The sequence below is a fragment of the Crassostrea angulata genome, chromosome 8 (genome assembly GCF_025612915.1).
Source record: "Crassostrea angulata isolate pt1a10 chromosome 8, ASM2561291v2, whole genome shotgun sequence".
Classification (NCBI taxonomy): Eukaryota; Metazoa; Mollusca; class Bivalvia; order Ostreida; family Ostreidae; genus Magallana; species Magallana angulata.
In genome coordinates this window covers 5,035,849-5,063,557 of record NC_069118.1, presented here as the reverse complement: position 1 = coordinate 5,063,557, position 27,709 = coordinate 5,035,849, and the positions used below count along the sequence as shown (strand labels likewise).

Genomic DNA, 27,709 nt, shown 5'->3' with positions numbered 1-27,709 from the left:
TCTGAGAAATCTTGTGGACAAAAAACGGACAAAAAAAAATAATAATAATAATAATAATAAGAAACATTACAATCACTATAAGGTCTTCCGTTGGAAACGGAAGACCTTAATGAGGAACACTTCCCATAACAAATATCCGAAGAAAAAAAATGTTCTTGTTACTTTTCTGTTTGAAAAATTATATTTTCTACATTATCTAGAACTTCTTTCACAGTTATTTATACATTATTAAAATATAAAAAAAAAATGCGGTATAAATATATCCCAACAGACTATAACACAGTAAAGATTTGTAGTATTACATATATTATAATTATACAATTATATTATAATATTGACATTCAATTCTGACAGGTATCATCGTAAACCTATTTTTCACCGAATATGACCATTTCAAATTTACAGTGTATGGTCTAGTTGATAAGACACGATTACCAACAGTTTAGATTGAAGTCATCCTTTCGTAAGTTCTATGGTCGTTAAAACGACGCCAACCTTGTCAGCAAATACTTGTTCGGCTAGGTCGAATGCTGACTGACTGTTTTCATACTCATTGTTAGACCATTGTTAATCATCGAATTGTCTACAGATTTTTACGTTTTTCCGATTACGACAGAGAGCACACGGTGGGTGTGATTGGTCAGCAGAGGAGGCTCACCCCTTCATGGCATCTGACCCCTCCTCTACATTTAAGAGGTCCGTGTTTACTCTGCTCCTTATTTATATTTTTTTGAATTGGACTTTTGAGTTTGAGCACTGTTCGTCATTGAAACATATTATAAACAACGGTAGTATTCTCCTGTAGAATAAATGGACATAATTTTTTTTTCAGTAGATGCACCAAGTGTGTGAAAATATAATGATAACAAGATTTTAACTGTTTTTTGTTTATCAAAATAATAATAATGATAATAAATTGCAATTTTATGAAAGAGATAAAAATATCACGAATCACAAAAAATACAGTAAACTTGTTTAATCTGGCGAAAGTTATTTCTTGAAATATTGGCCGGATTAGGCAAAATTCGGTTTGAAAACATTGTTGAAAATTAAAATACGTATATAATGCAGTTGGTCTTAATTGTCTATTCTTGCAAAATTTCTTGTGAAGTATAACAGACCTCATTCAATGAATTTTAATATAAATTCACCTTAAGGTGACCTCGAAGGTCAATATAACATTTGATGGATTAAAAACAGATCGTCCAATGAGTTATCATGTTTATAAATCTCTTTCGTCTTTGACTATAGCTTCAAGCTAAAATCTTCGCTAGACAACTCTTAAACTGAGGTTAATGTATCAATGTGTCGCTGAACTATATGATAAAACGATTATGTCTGGTTCTTCGATCAATATGATACATTCGTCTCGGTAAATACTGTTACAGTATTTTTCGGGAACTATATCACCGTATTGAGCTCAAAACAGCAATATCCATAAGGCAAAAAATGCATCATGCCCTGAGTGGTTTGAAATATATTATGTAATTTAAGCTTTAGACCACTTGTATTTTTGTGCATCGTGGCATTTCAACTTATATGTACTTCTATAGAATTGACGTAGAGCACATTTAAATTCAATTAAATCATTTAAAAGAACGGTTACATCAATCTTCAACCGTTTGCAAAAAAAAAAAAAAAAAAAAAAAAAAAATCAGCACCGAACCATTTAAATGTTTAAACGTGACAATTTAAAGATCAAACATAGTTTGTAACAATTGATCATTGAATTTTAAAAGTCTACGTTACAGTTAATCCAGTTTATTCAAACCTCGTTGTTATAAATAATTCTTCTCTAATCTACAGTTAAAAATACAGAAGGAACTATAAGTAAACCATTTCTCTAAACGAACAGTTACTTAGTGGCAACTTTTTTAACGGGTTGATGTAGATTTGATTTCTTAAGCGCAGGATAATGATACAAAACACGTTTAAAATCACCACGGTTCAATTTTTCTTTCTTCTCACCATTCTCTATTCAACTCTGGGAAAATTAGGTAAGATTTTCAATTTTGTAATAACCACACTCTAATTAGTACTTATATGATTGTTATTAATTGTATCGAATTGGATTTGCTTAAAACTCGTATATTCTGTCTTATCATTTTTATTCTTTGTAAGAGAAAATCATTTCAAACTTTGCATGACATATAAAGTTTACATTTAATAACAGAAATTTTTTAAGTTAAGTCCACTTAATACAGACAATACTTTATGTTCAATTTAAACGTTCAATATATTCAACGTATATCAAAGTCTTCTATTAAGGTAAGCTTTGATGTCTTGTCATTTTTGCATTGAGTATATTTTAAACATTCATAGCACGATGGACTCTAGAAATATATCTTTACTGCGCATAATAGTTATCTAAATGGTTTTCTAAAAGTATCAACACAAAAATAAAATGTTAATGCCAAAAGAATCAAATATTCTAATTTTTTTTTTAAATCATTAACATTATCATTATTTTATCATTATTACTATTAATAGATTTTAATGTCAATTAAAAAAAATATTTTATCTCATCTCTTTTTGTGTCCTGAGGTCTATGGAAAAGAGATGTACAAAACATTGGAATTATTCAAAACATTATTATATTTTGTTAGAGTTCTAATTTTTTTCTAAACTGTATACACTTAAGAGATTTAGTAAATATTTTTAGATGTAGAATTTACAAGTAAGTTTCTTAAGAAAAAAAAAATTCAAATTAAGTAATAGATAATATGAAAATCATTTTACAAATGAGTGAGGTTTTAAAAACTGACGGCATTTCATTTATCGTGTCTTATATTAAAAAATAAATGTCAATACAATGTAATGAATGACATTTTCTTTAATGCAGCTCCTAAACAAAGTGTGATTCTATTAAAACGCGACATTATATTTGATAGAAATATTATAGAGATCACAATTTTAAAGTCAATTGAATGATTTTCTTAATATCGATTATCGTTATATAAAAAAATCAAGCTAAAGCCAATCTTGTATTGTTAAAAAAAACTATGAAGTGCGCTAATGTATGTAGTTTGAGTAAATGTGTTTACACACAATTTCAAATACCCAAGGTTAAAGTGGCCATTTACCTTGACGATATACTATTGAAGTGTCCAATGAAAAAGACATGATCCTCTTGCTGTTCGAGAACAATTAGCCTACCAGTTAGTATGCATTTTGCATTTTACGTGACCAGTTTTATTCGTTTTTATTTAACATGTACCAAAGTTCAAAATTAATTTATCTATGGATATATGATTAATAATACTTTTTAACGAAGATTGGATCGAAATCTTGCAAGATAGTTGCCATATATTTTCAAACGTATATATTTGCAAAATATGTCTAATGCGAAGAATCATCCTCCTCCTTAAGAATGTTGCATAACCGTGTTTACAAAACGTTCATCTAAATACTAAAAGTGATAAACTAACCATTATTTGCTCAATCATGATAATTAAATTTGGAAACTTAATCAACTATTTTTATAAGCATTAGCACGTAGTGTTTTAGCCAGTTAATCACGAAAATTGTATTTCAGACGAATTACAAGCACATCAAATGCCGAGCAATCAACCTTGAGTTTTTTTTATTTGCTTTAATAAATGAAGCATATAATTGTTTTCTTGGGAGTTCACTGAAACCTTTAAGAAGTACATAGGTATGATATGCATATTTGAGTTAGAAAAGGTTACACGTAATTGTGCATGATACCGACTAAACTTGTTTTAACCATAATGGAATGCATGCATTACACAGCATTCACTTTGTAACGCCGATGTAAAAGACCCAGGGTTCGCATAAGATGTCTGGCTTACTGCGTAAAATGTCGTGATTATGGACATTAAAATTGAATACACGATAATCATTAACAGGAAAGTGTTTCTCGATTGTGCGAGTTAGTTAATGTTATTTGCTAAAATTTTCAGGTTTATAAGCTATTCATAAAACAAAAACATTAAACTCAATAAGTTCCTTTGATAAATCAGAAAACTGCAAAATTTTTGAACGGCATTTAGTGTTATGGAATATATGTATACCATTTATAAAATAATAATCACCCATTTTCTTATTCGATATTATTTAATAAGAAAATAGCAAAATAGTAATATTTATACTAGGCTGCTATCTCGCAAAACAATACAAGCATTACAAATGTACTAGGGACATGCATTATTTTCAGTTTAATGCATGACATACTCATTTAGATATAGGTTTCGTTCAGTGATATGGATTTCAATATAACATGTAGATCATTTCAGGATATTGTTTTTAGATCATACAAGCACAAATGACTTGATTTTTAAGAAAGAAAAAGAGATGTACTTCACACATCTACGAAAACATTAAATTTTGTTCTTTAGACAACTGACAATGTTGTGTATTTTTTTCTTGGTTTTGAAGTATGTCCACCACCCCACCTTTCTCCCTCGAAACATGTTTACCCTACTGTCGATATCATTTTCATACCGATTATTTACAATATTATTAATGCTGTTTATATAAATAGATATATATGTTCTCTTCTCAAAGGTTGCTATTATATAGAACATCGCCTTAGTACAAGTACTTGAACATTATTTTTTTGTCGGAAAAGTTGCTCTTTCTATCAGAAATTATCATTTTTTAGAGAACAAAAAAAAAATAAACTTAAGGTAATTGTATTTAATTCTGTAAGAGACGTCATACAGATATTAATTTATCCAGAGCATCAATGTCAATGCCACTAAGAGACTTAAGAAACTTAAAAGAATAAGATTATTACAGTCCCCTATTTGATTTTTTTTTTCGTTTTTGGGTTTTTGTTTTGTTCTTGTTTTTCCAATGAGTGATGCATTTACAAAATATACATGCATTGAATTTTACTAAGACGGATATATCGTGAACCTTGTTTTGTGTCTGAAATGTCCAGACTTAGTCATGATTTGTTAGCCTTTAGCAAAACTTGAAACTATTTTCTTAATTTGAATTGCGAAACACATAATATGCTTGAACAAATACTTATACAATAAATGATATCTTTAACTAAGGTGTTTTTAAATATATTTTCCTCTTTACCTAAAATTTTAAATGTAAGCTATTAAAGCAAAATATTAATATGCATTTTGTTCATTATTTTTGGTAGACCACGTCGTAAATAAAAATAGTTTGCAGTATAATTACTTTTAGAATATTTTTTAACCATGACACCCTAAAGTCAGAATATGGTTAAAAGAAATCAACCGGTTGGTTTTTTTTTTAAACGTTTAGCAAGCATATTTTTGAAATCTTAAACCATGGCTCATTGTACTGAGGGTAAAATAGTAAAAAAATAAATAAGTGGTGGGACTTACAAATCACATCGACATCCATTGTAATCGAGATATCAGTGTTTGAGATATCAAAGTCCAACTGTTATATTTAAGATACTCTGAATTTGAAGTTTTTCCATATCAAAACAAAATTATAATAATTTGTACACAAATATGATATATATTGCATTTTTTTCAGATGAAATATTTCTGAGGCGGACTTCAACACGAACAGACTTAATAGAGCTTTCGATGGCAATATGGTCCGGACATTTCCCCCTTCGTAGTTACTGTGCCTCCAAGTGTACCCAGGAACCGGACTGTGTGTCCTTATTGTACAACATGGCTAATGGATCATGTGACCTCTTCAACGTGATTTACGACAGTGACAACGGAGGTGACATCGACTATTACTGGGTACTGGAGGACAGGGGTACTCGATGGGGTAAGCTCGATTTTTCAATTTTCTTTGCTGAAATATTGATAAGGGGGATTAGGACGTTTCAGTGAAAACGTATTTTTCCATTACTTTAAAAAAAATTACATCAACATTAAGATGTGTTCTATAACATATATCAATTTTTTGTTTATTGTCTTATCTTACCAGGGAAGTTTGATGACATTGTAGATTTATAAATTAAAATAATCAAAATTTTCGATATCATGACTTTTGATAATTCAATCAATTTAAAGATTTCAATTAATTTGTATGATCTTTTTCTTAAATTTGATCCAAATTAAAAAAAAAAAAACAACAGACATAAATTTAGAAATTATTTGAAACATTATTGGCCTTTCTACATTGCAATATCATAATTTTCCGTAGATATTTAGGAAGTCAACCCTTCAATTTGTTATTTTTTTTCCTAAATTTTGACAGAATGTGATGGCATATAAAAATTATCTATGACAGAATATTTCTTGAAAATTCTTTTGATTTATTAATAAATATCAATAGGCTAACTATCACAATATATCAATCTATTTATTTTTATAAATCTACATCTCTACAAAGAACAATAAACTCTCTCAAAATTACACACCCTTTTTATCAGAAAAGTTTACTCAATAATTAAACTAATAAGAATATGTCAGCCTACTGAAAAAGATTATAAAACTCGTTGGTTTTTTTTTTTTATTATTATATATCGTACTATACCATATTTTAAATGATATGCATGAAATGACTGCATTGCAGTTTTTTCTTGTAGTTCCGGAGTCGTGTTTCACCGTCTCAAATTGTTCTGGTATTACAACAGACGGCGAATACTGGGTCTATCCAACTGTAACAAATCGAAAGAGAACGAAAATATACTGTCACAACCTACCGACTGAACCTTCACATTTCATCTCTTTACCGAAAGCATGTGTCTTTACGCATCATGACAGAACCAACTGGATAATATGGATGAGAGAATGCCAATCATCTATTATACCTCCGTTGAAACAGACGGAATTCTTAAAAGTGAAAATACAGATAGAGGTATATATAAATGGTATGGGGCGGAAAACGCAAAGCTGCAAATCATTTGGGATTGCTAACGTTGTTATCACAATATTTTGTTTATTTTTATAATAAAACTTTTAACGCTTAACATATTTAATGCATGATTTCGACAGCTATACAGCTGAAATTCAAACAACCAAAGAAAGAATTGTATTTTTGCATATTCTTTTCTTTATGAAAAGAAGTTCATTTAAAAAAAAGTTAAACTCCAGATCTTTTGCACATTTTAATAAGTGTTATATATAATTCAAGGTGTTCAGGTGTAGTGAAACTATGTGATTTTTATCCGGGTTTCAATTGAATTGCTTACGTGAGTTTATTGGAGTCGATTGTTGAGGTAGTCACACGATTTGATTTTACATTCTATTTTTAACCAAGAACACACATTCAACAATATCATTGTACGGAAAATGTCACTGTGACACCACGATTCTTATCAGAGAGGTGACTGAAAATTATTGGACGCTATTTAGATTGTCAATCGACTTCAGACTAATGCTTTCGACTTTTGGCCTAGGTGGTCAAATGGTATGATTTTATGCGAAAGTGATTTCGTTGAGAAAATTGGATACGCAGTACGACAGTACCTAGGCCATTCCTCTTTATTAAAGTCAAAACTCACATTAGATTTCTGGGGGGCAAAATTTGACGGCAATTTCTTCTTATTTTTTTTTTAGGTTCTCAATGCATCCTGTTATATATATATATATATATATATATATATATATATATATATATATATATATATATATATATATATATATATGTTTTTGTGATTGATTGATTGATGTGATACATGTATATTTAGTATTTGAAACTTTAATAATGTTCTAAAAGTGAATATCATAAATAAATATGTTTACAACAATTCACAACGTTTGGCGCAACTTTTATCTAAATTCTAATACTGTTGATTTGCATAAAATACGTTTAGAATTCTAGTGTACTTCATTTCTGACATTATATTTAGATTTACCAACTTATTAAAAATATCACCATTGTAGCATGCAAAAGATATTTACACTCATTACTGTATGACATAACTAAGTCGTTGAAAAATCGCCATTTTTTTTTTTGGAATTCAAATATTTCACTGTAATAGTAATGCCTTAAATCTGTTTTTCTTGCTATTTTCAGAACATGATTGTAAATGAAACCGATTATACGTTCACCTCCACAGGGTCAAGCCAGAGAAAATTTGGGAAAATCAAAGACTGTAACGGGCGACATTTCATCAACCCTTGTCCTCACTTTTCAAAAGCAACCATCGATACTTCAGGAACCGGACTCATAATTGATCCTAAAGTATGGGGAAAATTTCAATTCATCAGTCAATTTGTTCTTATCTTAGTTGTTATAAAATAGTTAAAATAAGGAATAAGGAATCATTTTTTTGAGTATTATGAGGTGATAATTTTGGTCAGGCGTGATCAAATCCAATAAAACCCGAAGGGCTTCATGATAGATTTGATCACGCTCTGACCGAAATTATAACCTCATAATATTCAACGAATGATGCCTTATTACTAATCTTTCTATAATTTCAAGCCATTGTACGATACAGTATTTATATATAAAAACGCAAACCCCGCTGATACATCAATTATACGCCATTTGAAATTATGGATTATATAGTACAAAATCGATACGTAGTGTTATCACACGCAAAGACACTGGAAAATGTAAATATAAAAAAAGTCGTCGCAAAAATTGAGTATCCATAGGAGTTGTAAATATTATGTTTATTGATGGTGAAACTCTGAAAACTGATAAAATACAAGTTGTTTACATTAACGAAATTTGAAACCATATTCCATTCAGTAACTTTTTAGACCGTTAATTAAGCATTTATTTGAGCATGTGGCATTCTGTTAGGAATTGCATAAAATGTAATAGTTTGCAAGGTGTTTGAGAATTTTGAAATGCGTAAAACACACAGTCATTTTTTTTAAAGTATTTTGTTTCGATCAATGAAATACTTATTACTTCATTGTAGAAAAAGTTACCCTAAAATAATAGAACATGACATAACTTTCAATTTTGGGGGGAAATTTCAGATAGAATTCGGCAGACTTCCTGGTTCTACTCACACGGCTGTACAGGATTTTGAACGTTCTGCTCTAGGAGATCAGATATCATTCACCTGTGCTGGATGGTGTGGGTCTTGTGGACCGATCTCTGGACCAATCCGATTCCAGCATTCCACGGAATTCAGTAAGTTTATGCCTATGTTTGGAATTCAACAATAAAATGTAACTGATCATGAAATATGCATTTTTCTTCTATCAGTTTCAGCTGCGGACGCCGAAGCCATTATTTGCCACAAGTAAACCAATGGTTTTCACACCCGCCAAGTAAGGAGAAGCAAGCGTTTACAACTGATAATATGAATGCCAGCCAATAAATATGTACACTTTTCCTTTTTCAGTCTTAAATGATGAGCACGTTAGAATTCAATTACGCCGCTTTCATTCGTTACTGGTATCTTCCCCTATCATTCTCTTCTTTGTCAGAAGCCATGCTGTCTTTGTCTAACTTTTTACAGTATGATACATGTATCTATCTAAGTAGCTTGTACGTTTTTATTGACAATAAGTTAAATGTATACTAGTAGTAAAGTGTGTATCAACAAGGGATTATTTTATCATGTACCGTTACAAAAGTTGTAATTAATTTGATGAATAGGCATTACTAAATCAAAGTATTTTATAAAATAAGTATTTAAACATTTCCATATATATATATATATATATATATATATATATATATATATATATATATATATATATATATATATATATATATATATATATATATATATATATATATATCCAAATCATTAAAGTATTTTCTCAGTGTCCGGTAAAAATATAATAAAAGAAAAAAGTAACACTAACTGCAAAACATAAGCGCTTTCATTGTTAAAAATCTTCAGACATTTTACAGTCGTTAAAACTATGACGCAATTACGTTACCTAGTGACCTAGTGATAACGTCAACCATACATTGATGTTATCACTAGGTAACGTAATTACGTCATAGTTTTAATATATATATATATATATATATATATATATATATATATATATATATATATATATATATATATATATACACCGGTATATATACATTTATATATGCTGTAATATAATTATTTAAATGTAATTGGTCTATTGGTCTTCTAATGATATACAAAACCACAATTCAATTCTTAATATGGCTTGGTCACGATTGTGCTCAAATTTTATTTTTCATTGTTTTTTAAAAAAAATTAAGTATAAGTCGGAGAGTTCTAAGCAAGATACATTTTTTTCGTGTTTATTAAGTTCATGTCCTGTTTTGTTAACATTGATTCAATAAACCAGTAAAAGTTATTTTTCGAAGTGATTTCTCCACACCGTACAACCGCTTTGAATCATTTCATTCAAGTGCCGTGTGATACATTCAAAATTGTTCGTTTACCTGGACAGCAGATGTTCACTGAGGAAAGAATGTTCTTTATTACCAATCTTATACAAATATTAATCTCATAATATTTGGTTAAAAGCATAGTTATATAGTTGTTCTTTTATGACCAATCATAAAGCACCCAATTAATAACTGTTGCTGCATTAGCTTGTAACTCACTAAATCTTATCGTGTTAACATATCTTCAAATTGATGTTAAACATGGAATACCTTTATTATTTACATGATTCAATGTTATTTTGTTCTGGACAAACTAGGTGCATATTTTTTAAATTTGTATAATTTTATTATAATTAGTATATTTCTTACGACAACGTTAACAAATATTTTATAATGTGTTATTATGCAAATTGATCAATGCTATTCTTTAATGTTTCGGCACTTAATCAACATCAACACTCAATAAAGTTTCTATATTAAATATTGGTTATGCTTGCTGATTTTTTTAAACATAAAAATAGCCAATTTTCTGTACTTGTTTAGTAATGTATTTTCATCACCTGATTGTCTCTCAGTTAATTGGATACGCAAGACATGGTCTACGTATGAACATTTTCTAAGGGAAGGTAAGATACTGAAAAAAAAAATTGATCAAACAGGACTATTATTAGTCTCGATTAAGGCAATCTTTTCGGAAGATTTATTGTTGATACAACAACCTTGTCAGCAAATACATTCTTGCACTGGGTCACATGCCGGCTGAGTTTTCTCATACTTATTGTTAAACCATAAATAATAACCTAATTGTCTACGGATTTTCCGTTTTTCCTGATTACAATAAAGAGCACAAGGCGGACGTGACCAGTCAGCAAAGGATACTAACTCCTCCTTGGCAACTGATCCTCTATTTTATTTTTAGAAGTCCGTGTTTGCTGCTGCTCCTTTTATATTTTTTCTTCGTACATCTGATATTGAACACTGTTGGTTATTATCACTACTGGTTAACACATTTTACTCTGTCGAAAAGAGAAAGAAGAGAGTATTTTTGAATAAATGATTGTTGTGAAATCATTTTTATTGGTTGCAGTCAATGTTCATTGATAGTCAAAATGTTCTTGGTTAGAGGGAAAGTAATTTCTTTGGTACCAAATTCTATTTAAATAAATATTGAAACACATGCTTGCATATACATGTACGTTCTTGGGGATGTAAATTCGTGGGCAAGGGATACTCACGAAAGTCACGAACATCACACATCAATCAAAAAACCCCAAAACAAAGTACATGCAGTTAAAAAACTGAGTCGTGCCTCGGTGCAAATTTAAAAATATACATTAAAGATGACGTTTACTCAGAATGAAAAAAAAATTCCACTGAAGATGATAAAAAGCCATTTATTGTATGTTATAGACCTTTGATTGTAGTGGGTTTTTTTCTCTTTCAAAAAAGTTGGTCAATGACCTACTTTTTTTGTCAATGGTCGTTGAACATATTCTGAAAAATCAAGAAAAATCCCATAAGATAAAATTTTACACAACGATTGAGATTTTCTTAATTGTGAAATGAATACAAATATTACTTTCAAAACTGAAATACAGTTTATGAATGGTAGGCCACTAAATAAATACAAAGCATTAAAATTTCACTACAATTTTTTCAAAATATTCCAGTCCGAATTTCCTCTATCAGTTTTCAAATCCCTACCCATTTTTTATCAAATTTTACAAAAAAATTGAATGATGATAATACGAAAACACTTATATTATTAAACTACTTATATTGACCTTATTCTGTTGGCATAAAATGTATATGAGGTCGATGATCAAACTTTTGAGATAAGGTGTCTTGTATCGATTTTAGGCATTTTTTCAATATTTTTGCAACTCGTGCCATACGACTATTTCAATGAATAAGTGAGGTAAAACCAACAGAAAATATGCAAAATTATAAAGACTAAAATATAAAATCTCATCTTTTAATATTAGAGAACTGCCAAAAATGTTTTAGCGGAAAACAAAATTTGCAAATTTTTGTCCAAATTTCCTCTGTTTAGCTAAAATTATATTTTTGTTTGAGCCTAATTCCATAATATAGTAGAAATATCGAATGTTATGTCAATAATAATTCATTTCATAAATACTTTTCGTGTTTAGAACAAATTTCAATCATGACATTAAACTTTATAACAATCCGAATTTGAGAACTCAAATCCTGAGTAAACAACACCCTTAATATGGACAACTCAATGTTTTAATAAAAAGCAAAAACAATAGACCCCGGGGCCACATTGCTCACCTGAGCAACAATTGCCTTAACTCTGATCAAATTAGCATTACAGTTTCAAAAACAAAATATCTTGACAACTAAGTACAGTAGATCTTGCTAAAAAAATAAAAAGTCTGCCAATGTTTATCCACATCTTTTTTTTTTTTGGTAAATACCAAGCCCCTTTTGTTGTTTTACCTCTAAGAAGATTTTTCTCTAATCCTATATACCTCACCCCCCACACATTTTGTTGTGGCCCCACTTTTCTCTAGATAATCATGGTTTCATCAAACTTAAATCTGCATAACCTGAGCTTTTACACAAAGTACTGGGTTTTGGACTGAAAACTTTCCCAGAATATTTTTAAAGATTTTCTCTATATACTCCTATGTAAAAATTCAACCCTCCATTGCGGCCCCACCATACCCCCAGGGACTATGATTTCGCATACTTGAATTTACACTACCCTAAGATGCCTCTACACAAGTTTAAGCTTTTCTGGCCAAATAGTTTTAAAAAAGATTTTTAAAGATTTTCTCTATATATTCCTATGTAAAAATTCATCCCCCATTGTGGAATCACCATACCCCAGGACTATGATTTAAACAAACTTGAATCTATACGATCTGGGGATGCTTTCAATCAAATTTGGGCTTTCCTGGCCTAATAGTTTTGAGAAGATGATTTTTAAAGATTTTCTCTATATATAAAAATGTATCCCCCATTGTGGCTCCGCCCTACCCCCAGGGACCATGATTTAAATAAACTTGAATCTACACTATCTAGGGATACTTCAACTCAAATTTGAGCTTTCCTTGCCTAAAAGTTTAAAAACAATTTTTTAAAAGATATTCTCTATATATTCCTGTATAAAAAATTATCCCCCAATTGTGGCCCCATCCTACCCACCGGGGAACATAATTTGAACAAACTTGAATCTACACTATCTGAGGATGCTTCAACTTAAATTTGAGCTTTCCTGGCCAAATAGTTTTTGAGAAGAAGATTTTTAAAGATTTTCTCTATATATTCCTATGTAAAAATCCATTCCCCCATTGTGGCCCCACCATATCCCCAGGAACTATGATTTGAATAAACTTGAATTTACACTATCTGAGGATGCTTTCGTTTTAATTTGAGCTTTTCTGGCCTAATAGTTTTTGAGAAGAAGATTTTTAAAGATTTTCTCTATATATTCCTATGTAAAAATCCATTCCCCCATTGTAGCCCCACCATATCCCCAGGGACTATGATTTGAATAAACTTGAATCTACACTATCTGCGGATGCTTTCATTTTAATTTGAGCTTTGGTCTAATAGATTTTGAGAAGAAGATTTTTAAAGATATTCTCTATATATATTTCTATGTAAAACTTGATCCCCCTATTGTGGCCCCACCCTACACCCAGGGAGTAGGATTTGAACAAACTTGAATCTACACTATCTGAGGATGCTGTCATTTTAACTTGAGCTTTTCTGGTCTAATAGTTTTTGAGAAGAAGATTTTTAAAGATTTTCTCTATATATTCCTATGAAAAAATTGATCCCCTTTTGTGGCCCCACCCTACCCCCGGGGACCAGGATTTGAACAAACTTGAATCTACACTACCAGAGGATGCTTTCATTTTAATTTGAGCTTTTCCGGCCTGACACTTTTTGAGAAGAAGATTTTTAAAGATTTTCTCTATATATTCCTATGTAAAACTTGATCCCCCTACTGTGGCCCCACCCTTCCCAAGGGGACTATGGTTTGAACAAATTTGAATCTACACTACCTGAGGATGCCTCCACAAAAGTTTAAGCTTTTCTGGCCTAATAGTTTTTGAGAAGAAGATTTTTGAAAAATACAAAGAAATTTTCAATAATTCTCAATTATCTCCCCTTTAAGAGGACGTGGCCCTTCATTTGAACAAACTTGAATCCCCTTCACCCAGGGATGCTTTGTGCAAAATTTGGTTGAAATCTGCCCAGTGGTTCTGGAGAAGAAGAAGAAAATGTGAAAAGTTTACAACGACCACGCCGCCAACGCCAACACCAACGCGGACGACAGACAACGGACACATTTTGATCAGAAAAGCTCACTTGAGCTTTCAGCTCAGGTGAGCTAAAAAGTAGAAACTGTTCTCCACGTAATTAGTAATAATCCTGCATCATTAATGACAATCAGACCATTATCTCCTAAAATGTTAAGAAACATAGTGACACTGAACATTGATTTTCTATTTAAAAGTTATAATTGTTGAATATTTTTACGGTATACCATTTGTTTGCAAATTGCTAAACCGCTAATTCATGTGGCTTCTGAAGGGTTGAGATGTGAAGAAAAATAAAACAATGGCAGGAAAATATGGAGTTATGAAGTAGTTTATTTATCTGGAATTTATAAATTATCATACTATGTTGTATTTTTTACGAAGCAGCTGAAAACATCATTATTTCAGACTATTAAACGGTCTTGTCTTAATATGGTAAACAAAATTTCAAAATCCAGCATTTTTCTGATCTTTAAAAGTTTGTTTATTTCTTTAATTTATTTATTGGCTTTTATTAAAAGCACTGTTACAAAATTGAAGTTTTAAGTCACTTTTTTGTCAAGCCATCAAGCATTGATTAACAACATTTTATTTTACTATCTCGTACCTTTATCTGACATTGAAAATGCTCTAGTCCAATCTATATATAATTCTAGGCCCATATATTTTATAATTTTTGTTTCTTTGTTTCAAAATATCAAAATCATCGTCCTATTCAACACCACATCCTAAACACACCAACAAAAAATATATCTAGTACGTGGACATTTATGAAAAACGTAACATATCATTTATGAATTCATTAATATTCTAAACCTTTAAAGTCAAGATAAAGTAAATGAAAGGTGCTTACATCAAAAAATATATACAATGTATATAACCTTTTGTCATTCATTGGAATGTTCATTAATTTTGCAAATATGAAACAAAAAATTAGGTTATTTGCAATGAAATAAATGCTTTGGAAATAACAAGAGGTCCGTTGGACACATGCTCGTCTGAGGAACGATTAACAAAAGGTAAAATCAAATCAGCTTAATGGAATCAAAATACAAACTATCTGGACAATGTAGTATTAAGCTTGTAAATCCTGTATGAATAAAAATATATATATATTCCATATGGCAAAATCGACTCATTTTTGTTCCAACCGTATCCCTGGGGATAATAATTTTCAATACCTTGAATGAACACTACCTGAGAATGCTTTTACATACGTTTCAGCAGTACTAGCCGATTAGTTACTGAAAAGAAGATTTTCAAGAGTTTGAAAAAGGGCGTGGTCTTTAATTTTACGAATTTGAATTCCCATTGCCTAAGGTTTCTTTATGTCATGTTTGGTTGAAATTCGCCCAGTAGTTCTGGAGAAGATGTAGAAAATGTGAAAAATTATACGGATAGACGAACGACAGACAAAATGTGATCAGGAAAATTCACTTGAGCTTTCAGCTTAGGTGATCTAAAAACATTATATTGTCAAATAGACCTTATTTCTATAAATTTGTTTAAATGAAGCTATACAATATATCGCAGAATCAAATAGCGGTGTACATCGAGACACACCCATAAAATAAGTTTACTGTGTTTTGTTTCAGATTGAATTAATTTCCCTTTGTATATGTTGTCTTGGATTGTACATGTGCTCCAAAGGTATCCATTGTGTTGTTATAACTTCATCAAATGTAAAACAGGGTTAATGCCATCAAACCAAATAGCTGCATTAGCATCAAATCTTACACGTTTGATCTAGTAGCAAGTATCAGATGCTTCCGTCATGAATTTACATAAAATATCACATTGATTGTTTAAGTATGCATCTAATTTGTTTATGATATTTTTTATGATATACACCGAAACATGAAATAAATTGATATATAAATAAACATAGAGATAAACAATGATAAATAAAATACATGCTATACAAAATCATGGAGCTGATTCGTCTTTTTCAGTTTCCTTCCTTAAGAATCATATTCGTTAGAAATGTACGTGTGGTCTCGAAAACCCAACACAACATTCAAAATGTACACCAAGGATTAATTCACATCAATTTTGTAAGTTTCCCCCCTATGCTCATTGAATGTCAAAACTATAAAACTACACATTATTGTTAGAATAACAAAAAAAATTTGTCTGTCAACTTTCTGTCGTTTTTCTTGATACATCTGAAATAAAAATACATTATAATGATTAATACAATGTATCATAGTTTATAATGATGTGGGAGAAATAACGAAGTGTTTCTTTCTGTTACCTTTTAATCTGCAATAGCCATCTTCCATATCCTCCTGATGATCTGTAAGTTTCTCGTACATACTTCTTAATTTTTGTTTTTGTAGGGAAGTTCTACAGCGGGACACAATATACATAAAAATACACGCACCAGCCACGAATAAAACAACCAGTCCGAAAAGGGAGGCAATCCCAACTGACCATGCGTTTGCACCATCATTAGGCGAGTTCATGGTTGTTGAAAACTTTATAGAATTTGTAGTGTAGTCCATAGTTTGCAAGCAAATCGCATACAGAATCCAAATATGTAATATATTTAACACCGCAGAATGTTGAATTACCTGGATTGCATCGTTATAAAAGCGTCGACTGTAGCTGGAATAAATTTACAAAGACAAGTATTATTCCTTTTCCCGTCTGAGGACAACATTGAAGTACATCGTATCCTTTTACTTTAGAAACTGTTTGTAAATCATCCTTTGATGATTTATCTAAGAGCTCAAAATAGGTATACGTATTTTAATTATACTCGGATTTTTTTTCACTCTGTTTATCCTTCATCATCTTTTATGAATCTGTACAGTGCACGTTGTAGTACAGAGAGTATTTCATTGAATACTGTTATCGAGCTTGACCTGTTAACCCGTATCGCCTGTTCATTTTTATCGCCCGATCTCTCGACTGTTTAGATTGGCCTGTATACGGGGATGTACATGTAGATGTATCGTGTAATGTAAGGGGAAACAGCTATCAGATCAAATACTGTACATCTATGTATACCAGTCATGTTGGGTATTACAACACTGTGGCGTAAAAGGGCATCCTTATTCAACTTACCATAAAACTAATGTGAAGTTTTAAGAACTTTATTTTACTCGTTTTGAATTTTAAAGAGAACGGAAAAGACAATGTTGTATCCTTAACCAGTAATACTGTAAAAGGGAAAGGTGTCTTATTACATTGTTGCACAAGTATAACTAAATCATGAAGAAGGGATATTGGACTCATGTAAATTTTTTGCAAATAAATATCGACAAAAAAATAATATAAATCTAATCTAAAATTCTTTTTTTTTTCGATTGATGTAGAATATTAAGTAACAATTGGTTTCTTTTTTCGATTAAATATCTTAAAATTACAATTTAGACTAACAAAGGAGAGAACTATCATCAACCACCTCACAATCAAAAGATAAAATGACTGTACAAAAAAAATCCCAAAATCATATCATGAAAATTTTATATTAAAACTCTGTTTTGAACTTGAGGGTTTTTTAATAATGAATACAATGCAGTTCAGGATAGCTTTTATTTCATTTTATGTTATGTTTATAAAATTTCAAGTATTTTTATCTTAAGGACATAATTAATACATTCCAAAAATGAACTACACTTTCACAGTACAAGTTAAAAATGTTAAAAAAAATATGTGCAAATATCTAGTAACATGCAGTGTGATAAATCTACTCATCTTTTTGTAGGCGTAAAACAGAAAAAAAAACTTCTTTTTTTTAAATACATGTAGCGTGAACGTTTTTGCACACGTATTGTTTTCTAAATGATGCATAAAGACTGATTGAAGTGATATGATAATTACATGTGAGTTCATTTGTCTTTCGTCATGACAGATTTGGTTTTGTGTTTAGTTTTGCCAACACGTAAGACAAACTGTTTTCTTAAACACCACTGTGAATTAATGTTTATAATTCTTATTCATATGTCACAACTGCCAGATAATAGAAGAACTGGGTTGAATGCATCATCATGGATCACTACGAATAGTACAAACAAAGCTATTGCACAGATTTATAGTGGTCTACTGCCATTTGTAAGACCTAAATAAAGCATTTTGTAATGGATTACTGTGTTCCCTCTGAGTTTGTGTTCTCTTTTCGTGTAAGACTTCTATAAGGCATTACAACGAAGGTAAATTAAAGGGAGGCGCAAGGTTGACGCAGTGATTTTAATTTTTATTTGGAAGGCAGGAAAAAAGTGATTTCTATATGCGGAAGACATCCGTCGACCACAGTAAGTGGTTATCAAGTCAATAGAATATTGTTTTTTATTTTTCTTGTGGTCAACAAATATCTGACTTAACTGGTAAACGGACCTAGCGTAACGCTTTGGTGTAATGCATACACCAATATAAAACACACAGCTCGACGGCGTTGCACGTATCGAAACTTTAAAGGTGAAATAATTTTTAAAATGTCTTCTAAAACATTACTTCAATGCAAAATATGTGAACCAAATTTCTTTAATACACAGATTTATGTAACATTGTGGTAAAATCACCAAATTAGCAAGAAAATGCTTATCCTTGTCAGAGACAAGTATAGCTATTACCTACCTATCAGTATCGATCGGTTTGTTTAACCCTTTAACCCCCAGAACTTTTCACAATTTACCAAAATCAAGTTATATAATAACAAATTGAATTTAACTTAATACTGGTTATTTTTTTACTCAAATAACTATATATGGAACGAAACACATTTTTTTGCAGATTTTAAATTTGATTAAACAAAGTCAAATATGCGGTTGCCATAGCAACGTTTTGGGCTTAAATCATAAAAAAAATATTTTTTCATAGATTTTTCATTGAATAGTGGAATATTTTGATACCATATAGACGATAAAGTAATATACAGAATATTCTACAGAAAAATACTTTGTAAAGTATTATTGAACAGCTGGAGTTCTAATCAAAACAATTTGAAACAACTTATTTTATGTTGCTTTGCGCAACATTTGGCATTTTCTGATCAAAATAAAAGTAACAACAAACAATTGTTATAAAGTTTCAAAGTGTGTCTTTAGTGACCCCAAAAAGGCAATAACAGTCTACAATGTGGTATATAATGTTACCGACGATAAATATTTTTTTCTCATTATACATCCTTGAAAACGCAGAAACAATAGTTACCATAGCAACAAGACCACAAGCTTATCAATAAAATTATTTCATTATGAATACAACAAAATTCAAATTGAAAGAAACCAATTTTTCAAGAAAATCAATGAATAAAGAATTCAGCTTTAGTATACAATAGAAATATTAAATACATGTACATAAATTAAAAATGGTTGTCATGGCAACAGTTACCAACACACAGTGATGAATAGTTTAATTCTTTTCAATAACATATTTAGATTATTTTTTTAGATTTAGGTTTTAAAAATACATGGTACACGACAAAATCACCTTTGAAAAAATGCAAACCATTTGAGTTGATTAGATAAGTGCTTAGAGCCACCAAATAAAGTAGACGCATATTATTTGAACAAAACATGCAATTATAAATAGACATTACATGATATATAAACGCATTCCATAAGCAAGTGATGATAAGTGTGATAGGCCTGAAAACAAGCTCCTCTACACAGATGTACATTACAAATGCTACAACCAAAAAATGTGTCACTTCTTTTGCCATTCTTCTTGCACTGTTTGCATCTTCCTCGCGGTCTTGTCAACTTTGTGCTGATGTGCCGGTTGATGTTAGCAACACTTATACCTGCAACTCCCCTTCCACACGAAGGTGCCTGCTTTCTGCTAGAGAAATCACCAATAAGTTTCTCCGCGATAGACAAGTTGCAGTCCACCATAGAGAAATGTTTTGTTGGTTTTCTTGTTACTGGGGTCTCAAACCAAAGAAGGAATGTGTTGATCAGAGAAATTTCAAAAATATAGTTGACCAGATACTTCCAAAACTTTTTGGATGGACGGCCAACTGGACACTTGGATCTGTATTGCTGTGATCTGTCTACACCATAGTAGTGCTGTTGGTAGTGCTCAACTGCAGGCGGGCGCTGAATGATGATAACACCACCACCCCGAACCCTTCTTAGAGCTGGGCCATCTCCGAGAGGGTCAGTTGTTGTAGATGCAATGTGAACCTGAGATTAAATTTATATGAAAAATTAAATAAACCTGTCTTTTGGAATCATTTGAAAACATGTTTACTCTCGCTAATATCCATTGTTTTTTTTCACGTAAAAGAGATAAGCACTGAACCTAGACTTTTACAAATACAACACCTATTTTACCACATAAAAACTACGTGCAGGTTTAGCAACATTCCATACGGTGGCAACAAGGTTATTATGTTGCATCTGTTCAACATATCCTCTCTCAGGAAGGTGTGGGTTCTTCAGCTGTGAGGGAAACCCTTTCCTGTTTGCCATTATAGTCCCGCAACCATATTCACCGTAGGATTCAAGAGTTTGGAGAAGAGGAATAGAAGTGAAATATCTGAGGGAAAAGAAAACCAACAATATAATGAACTTAAGGTGGTATGGGACATCTGTCAATATTAATGTGGATTGAAATACATTATAATTGACATACTTTCAACGGTTTAAAATTTTCAAATTTCACATTATTTAACCAAAAAATAGCTTTTAAAAATATTCTATCTGAGAGGTAAAAATTATAAAATCCCCAGCAGGATTCGACCTCATGACTTTCATTTTCGTAGCAATCCCTCTAACTCTCTACGCTAAGCTGTTAGGTGACAATATTGGAAAAGAAACTAGCTACTTATATAATTACACTTGGTTTTATTGTTTATTTCGATAAACAATACGTCACAACATGGAAGTGTCCCATACTACCTTAATTTCAATATTTTAATAAAATAAGATTAAGAAAAAGTCATATGACTGATGGACTGATTCTGATTTTTTATAAAGTCGTTTAAAATATGACGGCATGCACGAGACACGTAATTGTATGTTACTTTTATAAATTTAGTCATTTCAAAATGAGACATCAAACTTAATTTAATAATCAGAGACAATAGTTTACCCATTCCCATTTCAGTCTCGAGCAACTATGATAGGATAGAATGTAAACATATGTAAATAATCCCCTAAAAATGGAGTAGTATGAACAGGGTCAAGATTGTAATTCAAAACTTTTGCCATTGGTTTACATATTTGTCAATATAGCAGATACATACTAGTAGAGATATAGTAGAAGTATACAAAAGTTTTCTATTTCACAAGAACATAAATGTGTCACATTTCCTGCAAATAAATGAAGTAGCATTGAAGCATTTCATGCATCTCTAGAAAAAGTTGCCCCCCCCCTCCCCCAAAAATAAAAATTAGATAAAACACACAACTGATAAAACCTATTCTGTGTCACAGCAAATTTATGGTGCATAAACTCTGAAATTCTTATAACCTTTATTCATAAAAAGACATTTTAACTTGCATGTAAACAGACAGACATTCTGACAATAATCAATTTACTTTTCGAAGAACACATGATGACCTTTCCACTTCAGTGGCTTGCATAAATGTTTGACGACTCGTTCCCCTAGTGATGGGCCATCCGTTGAGTCATGTTTACCAAGATACACTCTGTAATCTTTGGTGTAGCCACTTGGTTCACATCTCATCCATATCTACATGAAAATAAAGTTTCCATGTCATAACATTTATGATATTTAACATTTCAATATTTTTTCAATTTCACATCAAAAGTGTCAGTAAACTTTCTGGGTTTTATTTTTTAAATAAAACTTTTAAAATATTTTTTTTAAAATAATGATCACTTAGGGAATCCAACGTTTTGAAAAAAAGATATAAAGATTACAAAAGTTATAAATATTGAAATACCTTTAGACCGCGCTTTATTGGTTTTCCTGGCGTGTACTGCTGTGCATAATGGTGTCCCTTATACCTGTAAGAATGTGAAAATTGAATCATAATATAGGCAAATGTATACATACTGGATAAAGTAATGTGGAAGGAAAGGAAGAATGAACATATAAATATAATGAAAATATATGGCTTGACTGGAAATCAAGGCCAGGACCCAAGCAGCTCTCACTAGCATAATGCTAACAAGTTGCGTTTAGAAAGCGGATAGAAAAAGAGCAAGGATGAAATGCCATGACATGTACCTTATCATTCCTTCATCTATACTCTGACACTTCCCTGGTTTGTAAAACTTCTGGAAATTTCCTCTTGTCATGTCGATAAGTGGTCTGATTTTATGAAGTCTGAAATGTAATAAAACATGTATTCTAAAATGTATTTGGGGAGGGGGTGGTGGAGGATTTCAACTGCAAGCCTACACCCCTTTGAAAAATTCAAAGTTATATAGTTCACATAGTAAAGTACCGTAACTAAAAATAGATCTTGGAACCCACCCACCCCTTCCCTGGCAAACAGAATATCTGCATCCGTGTATACATGTAATATACTTGTTCACTGAGTTAGTAGTTTTGTATTCTAGTTTTGATATTTCGGTTTCAGTCAAAACTCTAAACCATGGTCCAAAACTTGACATGCCAAGACTCCACTGATTGTGACTTAGGATATGTCATTTACATCTGGTTGTTCATGTTATTTTCTAAGTAAAATGGTATGTGAATAGAAGTAAGCTATGAAAATCAAAACCAAATACAATTTATATTACTTTCAAACAACTTGAAGATAAAATGATCCAGTTTACATTTCTTCTGGGTTTTTTTTTTTTTACTTTTCTCCCTGTGCAATCCACGTTTCGGTTGGAATCACTCATACTGGGGGACCAAGTTTTATTACAAAAGGAAATGAATCATATAAAAATTGTTTCCAGTATTTGTTCGATGTGAATATTTTAGCACATTCTTTTCTGTTTGCTAATTTTTTTTAACAAATGCGTCTTTACAATCTTTACGAAAAATTAATAATAGCAAACAAAAATATATCAAGTTCCCTCACAAAAAGAAATTAGTTTGTATAAACCAAAGCAAAACCATGTATGATACCTGTCATAATTCGGTGATCAAGCAGGTGCTTGAGCCTGGTTGTCATTTATGTGCAGATACTGCAGCAATTTTTCAAACCTTGTTCTTGTCATGCATTTCTTGAAACCTTCATTTCCTGGGAGAATGAAAACCAAAAATATTAATTCTTAGGGGGTATATTATTTAAATTTTCTCTTTCTGTGTAGCAGGTTGTTTTTGTGGTTTTTGTTATTCTATTTTTTTTTTCAATATAAGTTTGTGTATTTTATATCGTACAAGCGGTTTAGCTTTATAGTAAATTTCTTGCAATATATGCAATGCAAATCATATATTTTACAGGCACGTAGCATCAGGGGGGGCCAGGGGGGGCCTGGCCCCCCCCCCCCCCCCACTTTTTCTCGCAGCAGCAAATTTTTTAAAATTTACATCTAAAAAAATGAAGTATAATGGAGTTGGCCCCCCCACTTTTTTGAAAGTTAGTAAAAAATTGGTATGAAAATTAGGAAATGAGTAGTCAAATTGAAGTTACCGCCCCCCCCCCCCCCCCCCCCCCCCCCCCCCCCCCACGGATTAGGAATTTGATGATTTGGAGGGAAAAATTTTTGGTAAGGAGGTAAGGAAGAATTTTTTTTTTTGAGCTGAGCCTAACCCCCCCCCCCCCCCCCCCCCCCGCACGGATTAGGATTTTGAAGATTTTTGGAAAACTTTAAATTTCCCTTTTTTTGCTTGTCAAGATTTTTTGGATGGGTCTGGCCCCCCCCCACTTTCAAAAACGATGCTACGTGCCTGTTTTACTTACCAACAAATGGGTTTTCCGACCAGTACATATCGATGCGAGGTAACTGATTTATTCCCATGATGATATTCAGTCCAAAGAAAGCTTTCATTTCTGGGCTAGGTGTGGGGTACCAAATCAAATCGCGGGAACCTTTGCGAGTCATTTCCTGTTCTGCATATCTGTTCGTCTCCTGAGCCACGGTTTCAAAGAAATCTTCGTTTATCATAAGATAAAAATACTTCAACAAGTTATCGTCAGGCAGTAAAGTATGATCTGGGCCTACTTGTTCAGTAAATGGTGCTATGTCCACCGGGTGGAGATCGTAAGACCAGAAGTCATCATCAGTTGCTTCTGTTTGTTGGCTGTCAGGCTCCATTGATGACTTCTGTCTGCTGTGTATCATCGTCACTGTCTGTGTCCGATGAAAAGTCATGTTCACTAAAAAGCTGGAGATCTGAACCCTCAGACAAAGTATCGCTATCGTCATCCGATGAACTGTTCTCCATTTCTATTGTCAAACTCGGAAATCCCGCGCTTGTTCAATGTTTACATTGTAGCGTAGTAACGGAAAAGGGAGATAAATTAAACTTGTTGTGATCTCGTCAAAAGACTTCGTATTTTATAAAATGTTGACAAACTATATATGATTATAAGAAGCAGTTACTAGCTTGGTCCATTTTAGTTTTATATACAAATATAAATACGTAATGCAATCGATACTAGCCTACACGGCGTGGATGAAAACTAAAAAATATATGTACAACAACGTAATACTATTGAACCATGTTTATAATTTTGTTCTTCTAAAAAAATCACATGAAACATGTATAAAAATATCAAGGATGTTATAAAAAGTGGTGTATTACTTGTTTACTTAATAATTACGGGGATTTTTTTAAATTTTAATAGGTGCTTTCGAGCTGTAGTAATTAGTAACCCTTTAACCCCCATTGACGCATTTGGAAGCACTTTGATAATACATGTATTAAAAGTTTACTCGCTTATTTTATATCGTATGATAAAGAACTAGATATCAAAAGAAAATACAAATCCTCGGAAAAACAGGAGTAATTAAAGACAAATGATTAAAAACTTAACAAATAAATCATAGTTAAAAATTTAAAATGATTTTTTGCTCTTCATTTTGAATGCGCATTGTCGGACAAGGGCAGCTTTTAATCCCTTAAAAATCATCTTAACTTTAAGATATCCCAACTTTAAAGTCAATAAGACATCTTATGCTCAATTAACTCACAGGTATACATAGAGGCTGTGAACCACCACTTTTTAAAGAAGAGAAACTGATATATAAACCATGTAATAGCACTTATAAATATAAATAAGCACACAAACAATAGATCTAGATTCATATGTATTTGAATGTTATCGGAAGATACAGCATTTATGAAATCACTGAGTATACCCACCTATCAAATTTGTTTTATTTTCATCTATAATATAATACGAACAATATATGAATGAATTATTTCCGGAATCTTATACATTGAGGGAGGGGGGTAGCGAGGGACAATATTTAATAAAGTTTAAATTTGCTTCTCGGAAAGGGGGTTTCGAGTTTGTTATTCATTAACTTAAATATGCCAGTTTACTTAGTTTATCAATGGCATCGCTATGGTTTTGGAGACGTCGAGACGGACAGTCTTGAAAACATTTATAGACAATTGTGCATGTAAGATCGGTACACACGCGGATAGCTGGATTGTCCCGGGCTGGGAGCTGATCACCCCAGTCGGCGCACCTCTGGAGGTTGTCGAGGACGGCGCCGAAACAACCGAGGAAGGAGGATCCACCTGATGACAGGATCATCACGCATCTATACCACCGAGGTGTTTACAGGTACTATTTAAAACGAATTGTCAATCTAAGAGTTTCTAATTTAGATTACGTCTAAGAAAGATTCAGTTTATATCTAAGAAATGTCTAAGAGTTGTCAATAGATGAAGATTAAGACACATATGCTAGGCCATGTCTTAAGATAGATCTTTAGATACTTTTATGAACATGGCTTCTGGTGTATAACATGATGCAATGCATACTTTAAAGATCTCCACAAATGACTTTGCAACGCAAATGTAGAACACTCTAGGGTTTAAGTTGTCTGGCATATTGTTTAAAATATCATGACTACGAAAGTTAAAAATGGATTAAGGGTGCTTGTAATCATTTACCGCAAATTGTTTCCTTCTGTATATATTGCGATTTTCAGAGTAAATTAAGGCTATTTATTTATATATTCACTTTATTGAGCTATTTAGAAATATAGGATGAATATCTTTGATTCATAATTCCTAAAGTTGTAAAATGGATAACGGCATTTAGTGTAAGTGGGGTAGGAATCTATACTTCTTTGGACCTGTGAAGTCTGATTGTCCTAGTATATGAAAAATTGTTAAAATATTTAACGAAAATAAAGATTTGTGGTTAAATCAAATAAATTGCAATTTTATCTTCAATCATCTCAGATGAATTCTATCTCCAAACAGAAAAAGATACGCCATGCGTGGAGTTTTAATCTATACTTTATGAATTATAATTTATTTCAAGTAAAGAGTTTTAGATCACTTGCAGGTCTGTTATCTATAAGAATAACGTAAGAAAAATTGAATTTCTATTTTCAATAACCAACTTTAATAGAACCGTTTAATTGATCTTTAAGCGTTTCTTGGTTTTCTCACGTTTACAAAGTGTCAATAAAGATTATGAGATTTGTGAATAGCAGTTCCCAATGGTGGATTGTTTGATCTATAAACACGTTTAATGAATAAACTATATGTTACGACATTTTTCTTAGTAAACAGCTAATAAACATCACCATCCTCTAGTTTGTAAACGGCTGTTGAATAATATGGTTTTTTTTAATTTGTAGCATGACAATGTTAACACGAATCATCTTGCAAAAAAAGATATTTTAATCAATAACTTCTCACAGGGTAATTTAAAGAAGAAATTATATTCGACTGATATTTCTTTGAACGGACAGCTATCTGTACTATGTGTGATCACATATCTTAACCGATTTTTGTTTATAAGTTTTTTGTTAAGGATGACAATGATACTGAGCTCAATTAGAATTCTTGCAGTTCTCTTTTTGTGATTTTGATCTTCATTGCAACTCTGGGAAACTCAGGTAAGGCCAGAAACTTTATGATATGCATTGTAAATAGTCTTTAAGGATACAGATATCTAATTAATTGTACCTATAAAATCGCTTAAAAATTACGCACACATTATCTTATATTTTGTAGAATAAAAGCATTTCATGTAATAGATCTATGAACTTTAAAAATTTTAAAATGAAAATAAGAGAGCTAGATAGTCCTGACCATTATTAGACTGTATTGATCTCCGTAAGAAGAATAGATTTAATATATGAAAGTAGAATCAAAGTACTGAGAGTACTGAAAGACGGGGTCTTGAAAGTTTGAATTTGTAATT

The 27,709-nt window shown here is 31.5% G+C and overlaps 1 protein-coding gene, 1 long non-coding RNA gene and 1 pseudogene across 2 annotated transcripts; 1 reads left to right on the top strand and 2 right to left on the bottom strand.

Annotated features, from left to right (window-relative positions):
• Positions 1-1,867: 1,867 nt before the first annotated feature.
• On the top strand, positions 1,868-9,337 carry LOC128161629 (uncharacterized). The gene is made up of 6 exons (XM_052824944.1): positions 1,868-1,997; positions 5,485-5,730; positions 6,497-6,768; positions 7,930-8,097; positions 8,850-9,006; positions 9,082-9,337. The coding sequence occupies exons 1-6, from the start codon at positions 1,916-1,918 to the stop codon at positions 9,120-9,122; spliced, it is 966 nt and encodes a 321-aa protein (XP_052680904.1). The 5' UTR covers positions 1,868-1,915; the 3' UTR covers positions 9,123-9,337.
• A 6,958-nt stretch (positions 9,338-16,295) lies between these two features.
• Positions 16,296-17,354, bottom strand: LOC128160188 (uncharacterized). The gene is made up of 2 exons (XR_008240250.1): positions 16,753-17,354; positions 16,296-16,663 (listed from the first exon to the last, which is right to left on the bottom strand). It is a non-coding gene; the product is annotated as an uncharacterized LOC128160188 (long non-coding RNA).
• Positions 17,355-19,826: 2,472 nt separating this feature from the next.
• LOC128161311 (piggyBac transposable element-derived protein 4-like) lies at positions 19,827-24,381 on the bottom strand (annotated as a pseudogene).
• Positions 24,382-27,709: the final 3,328 nt, after the last annotated feature.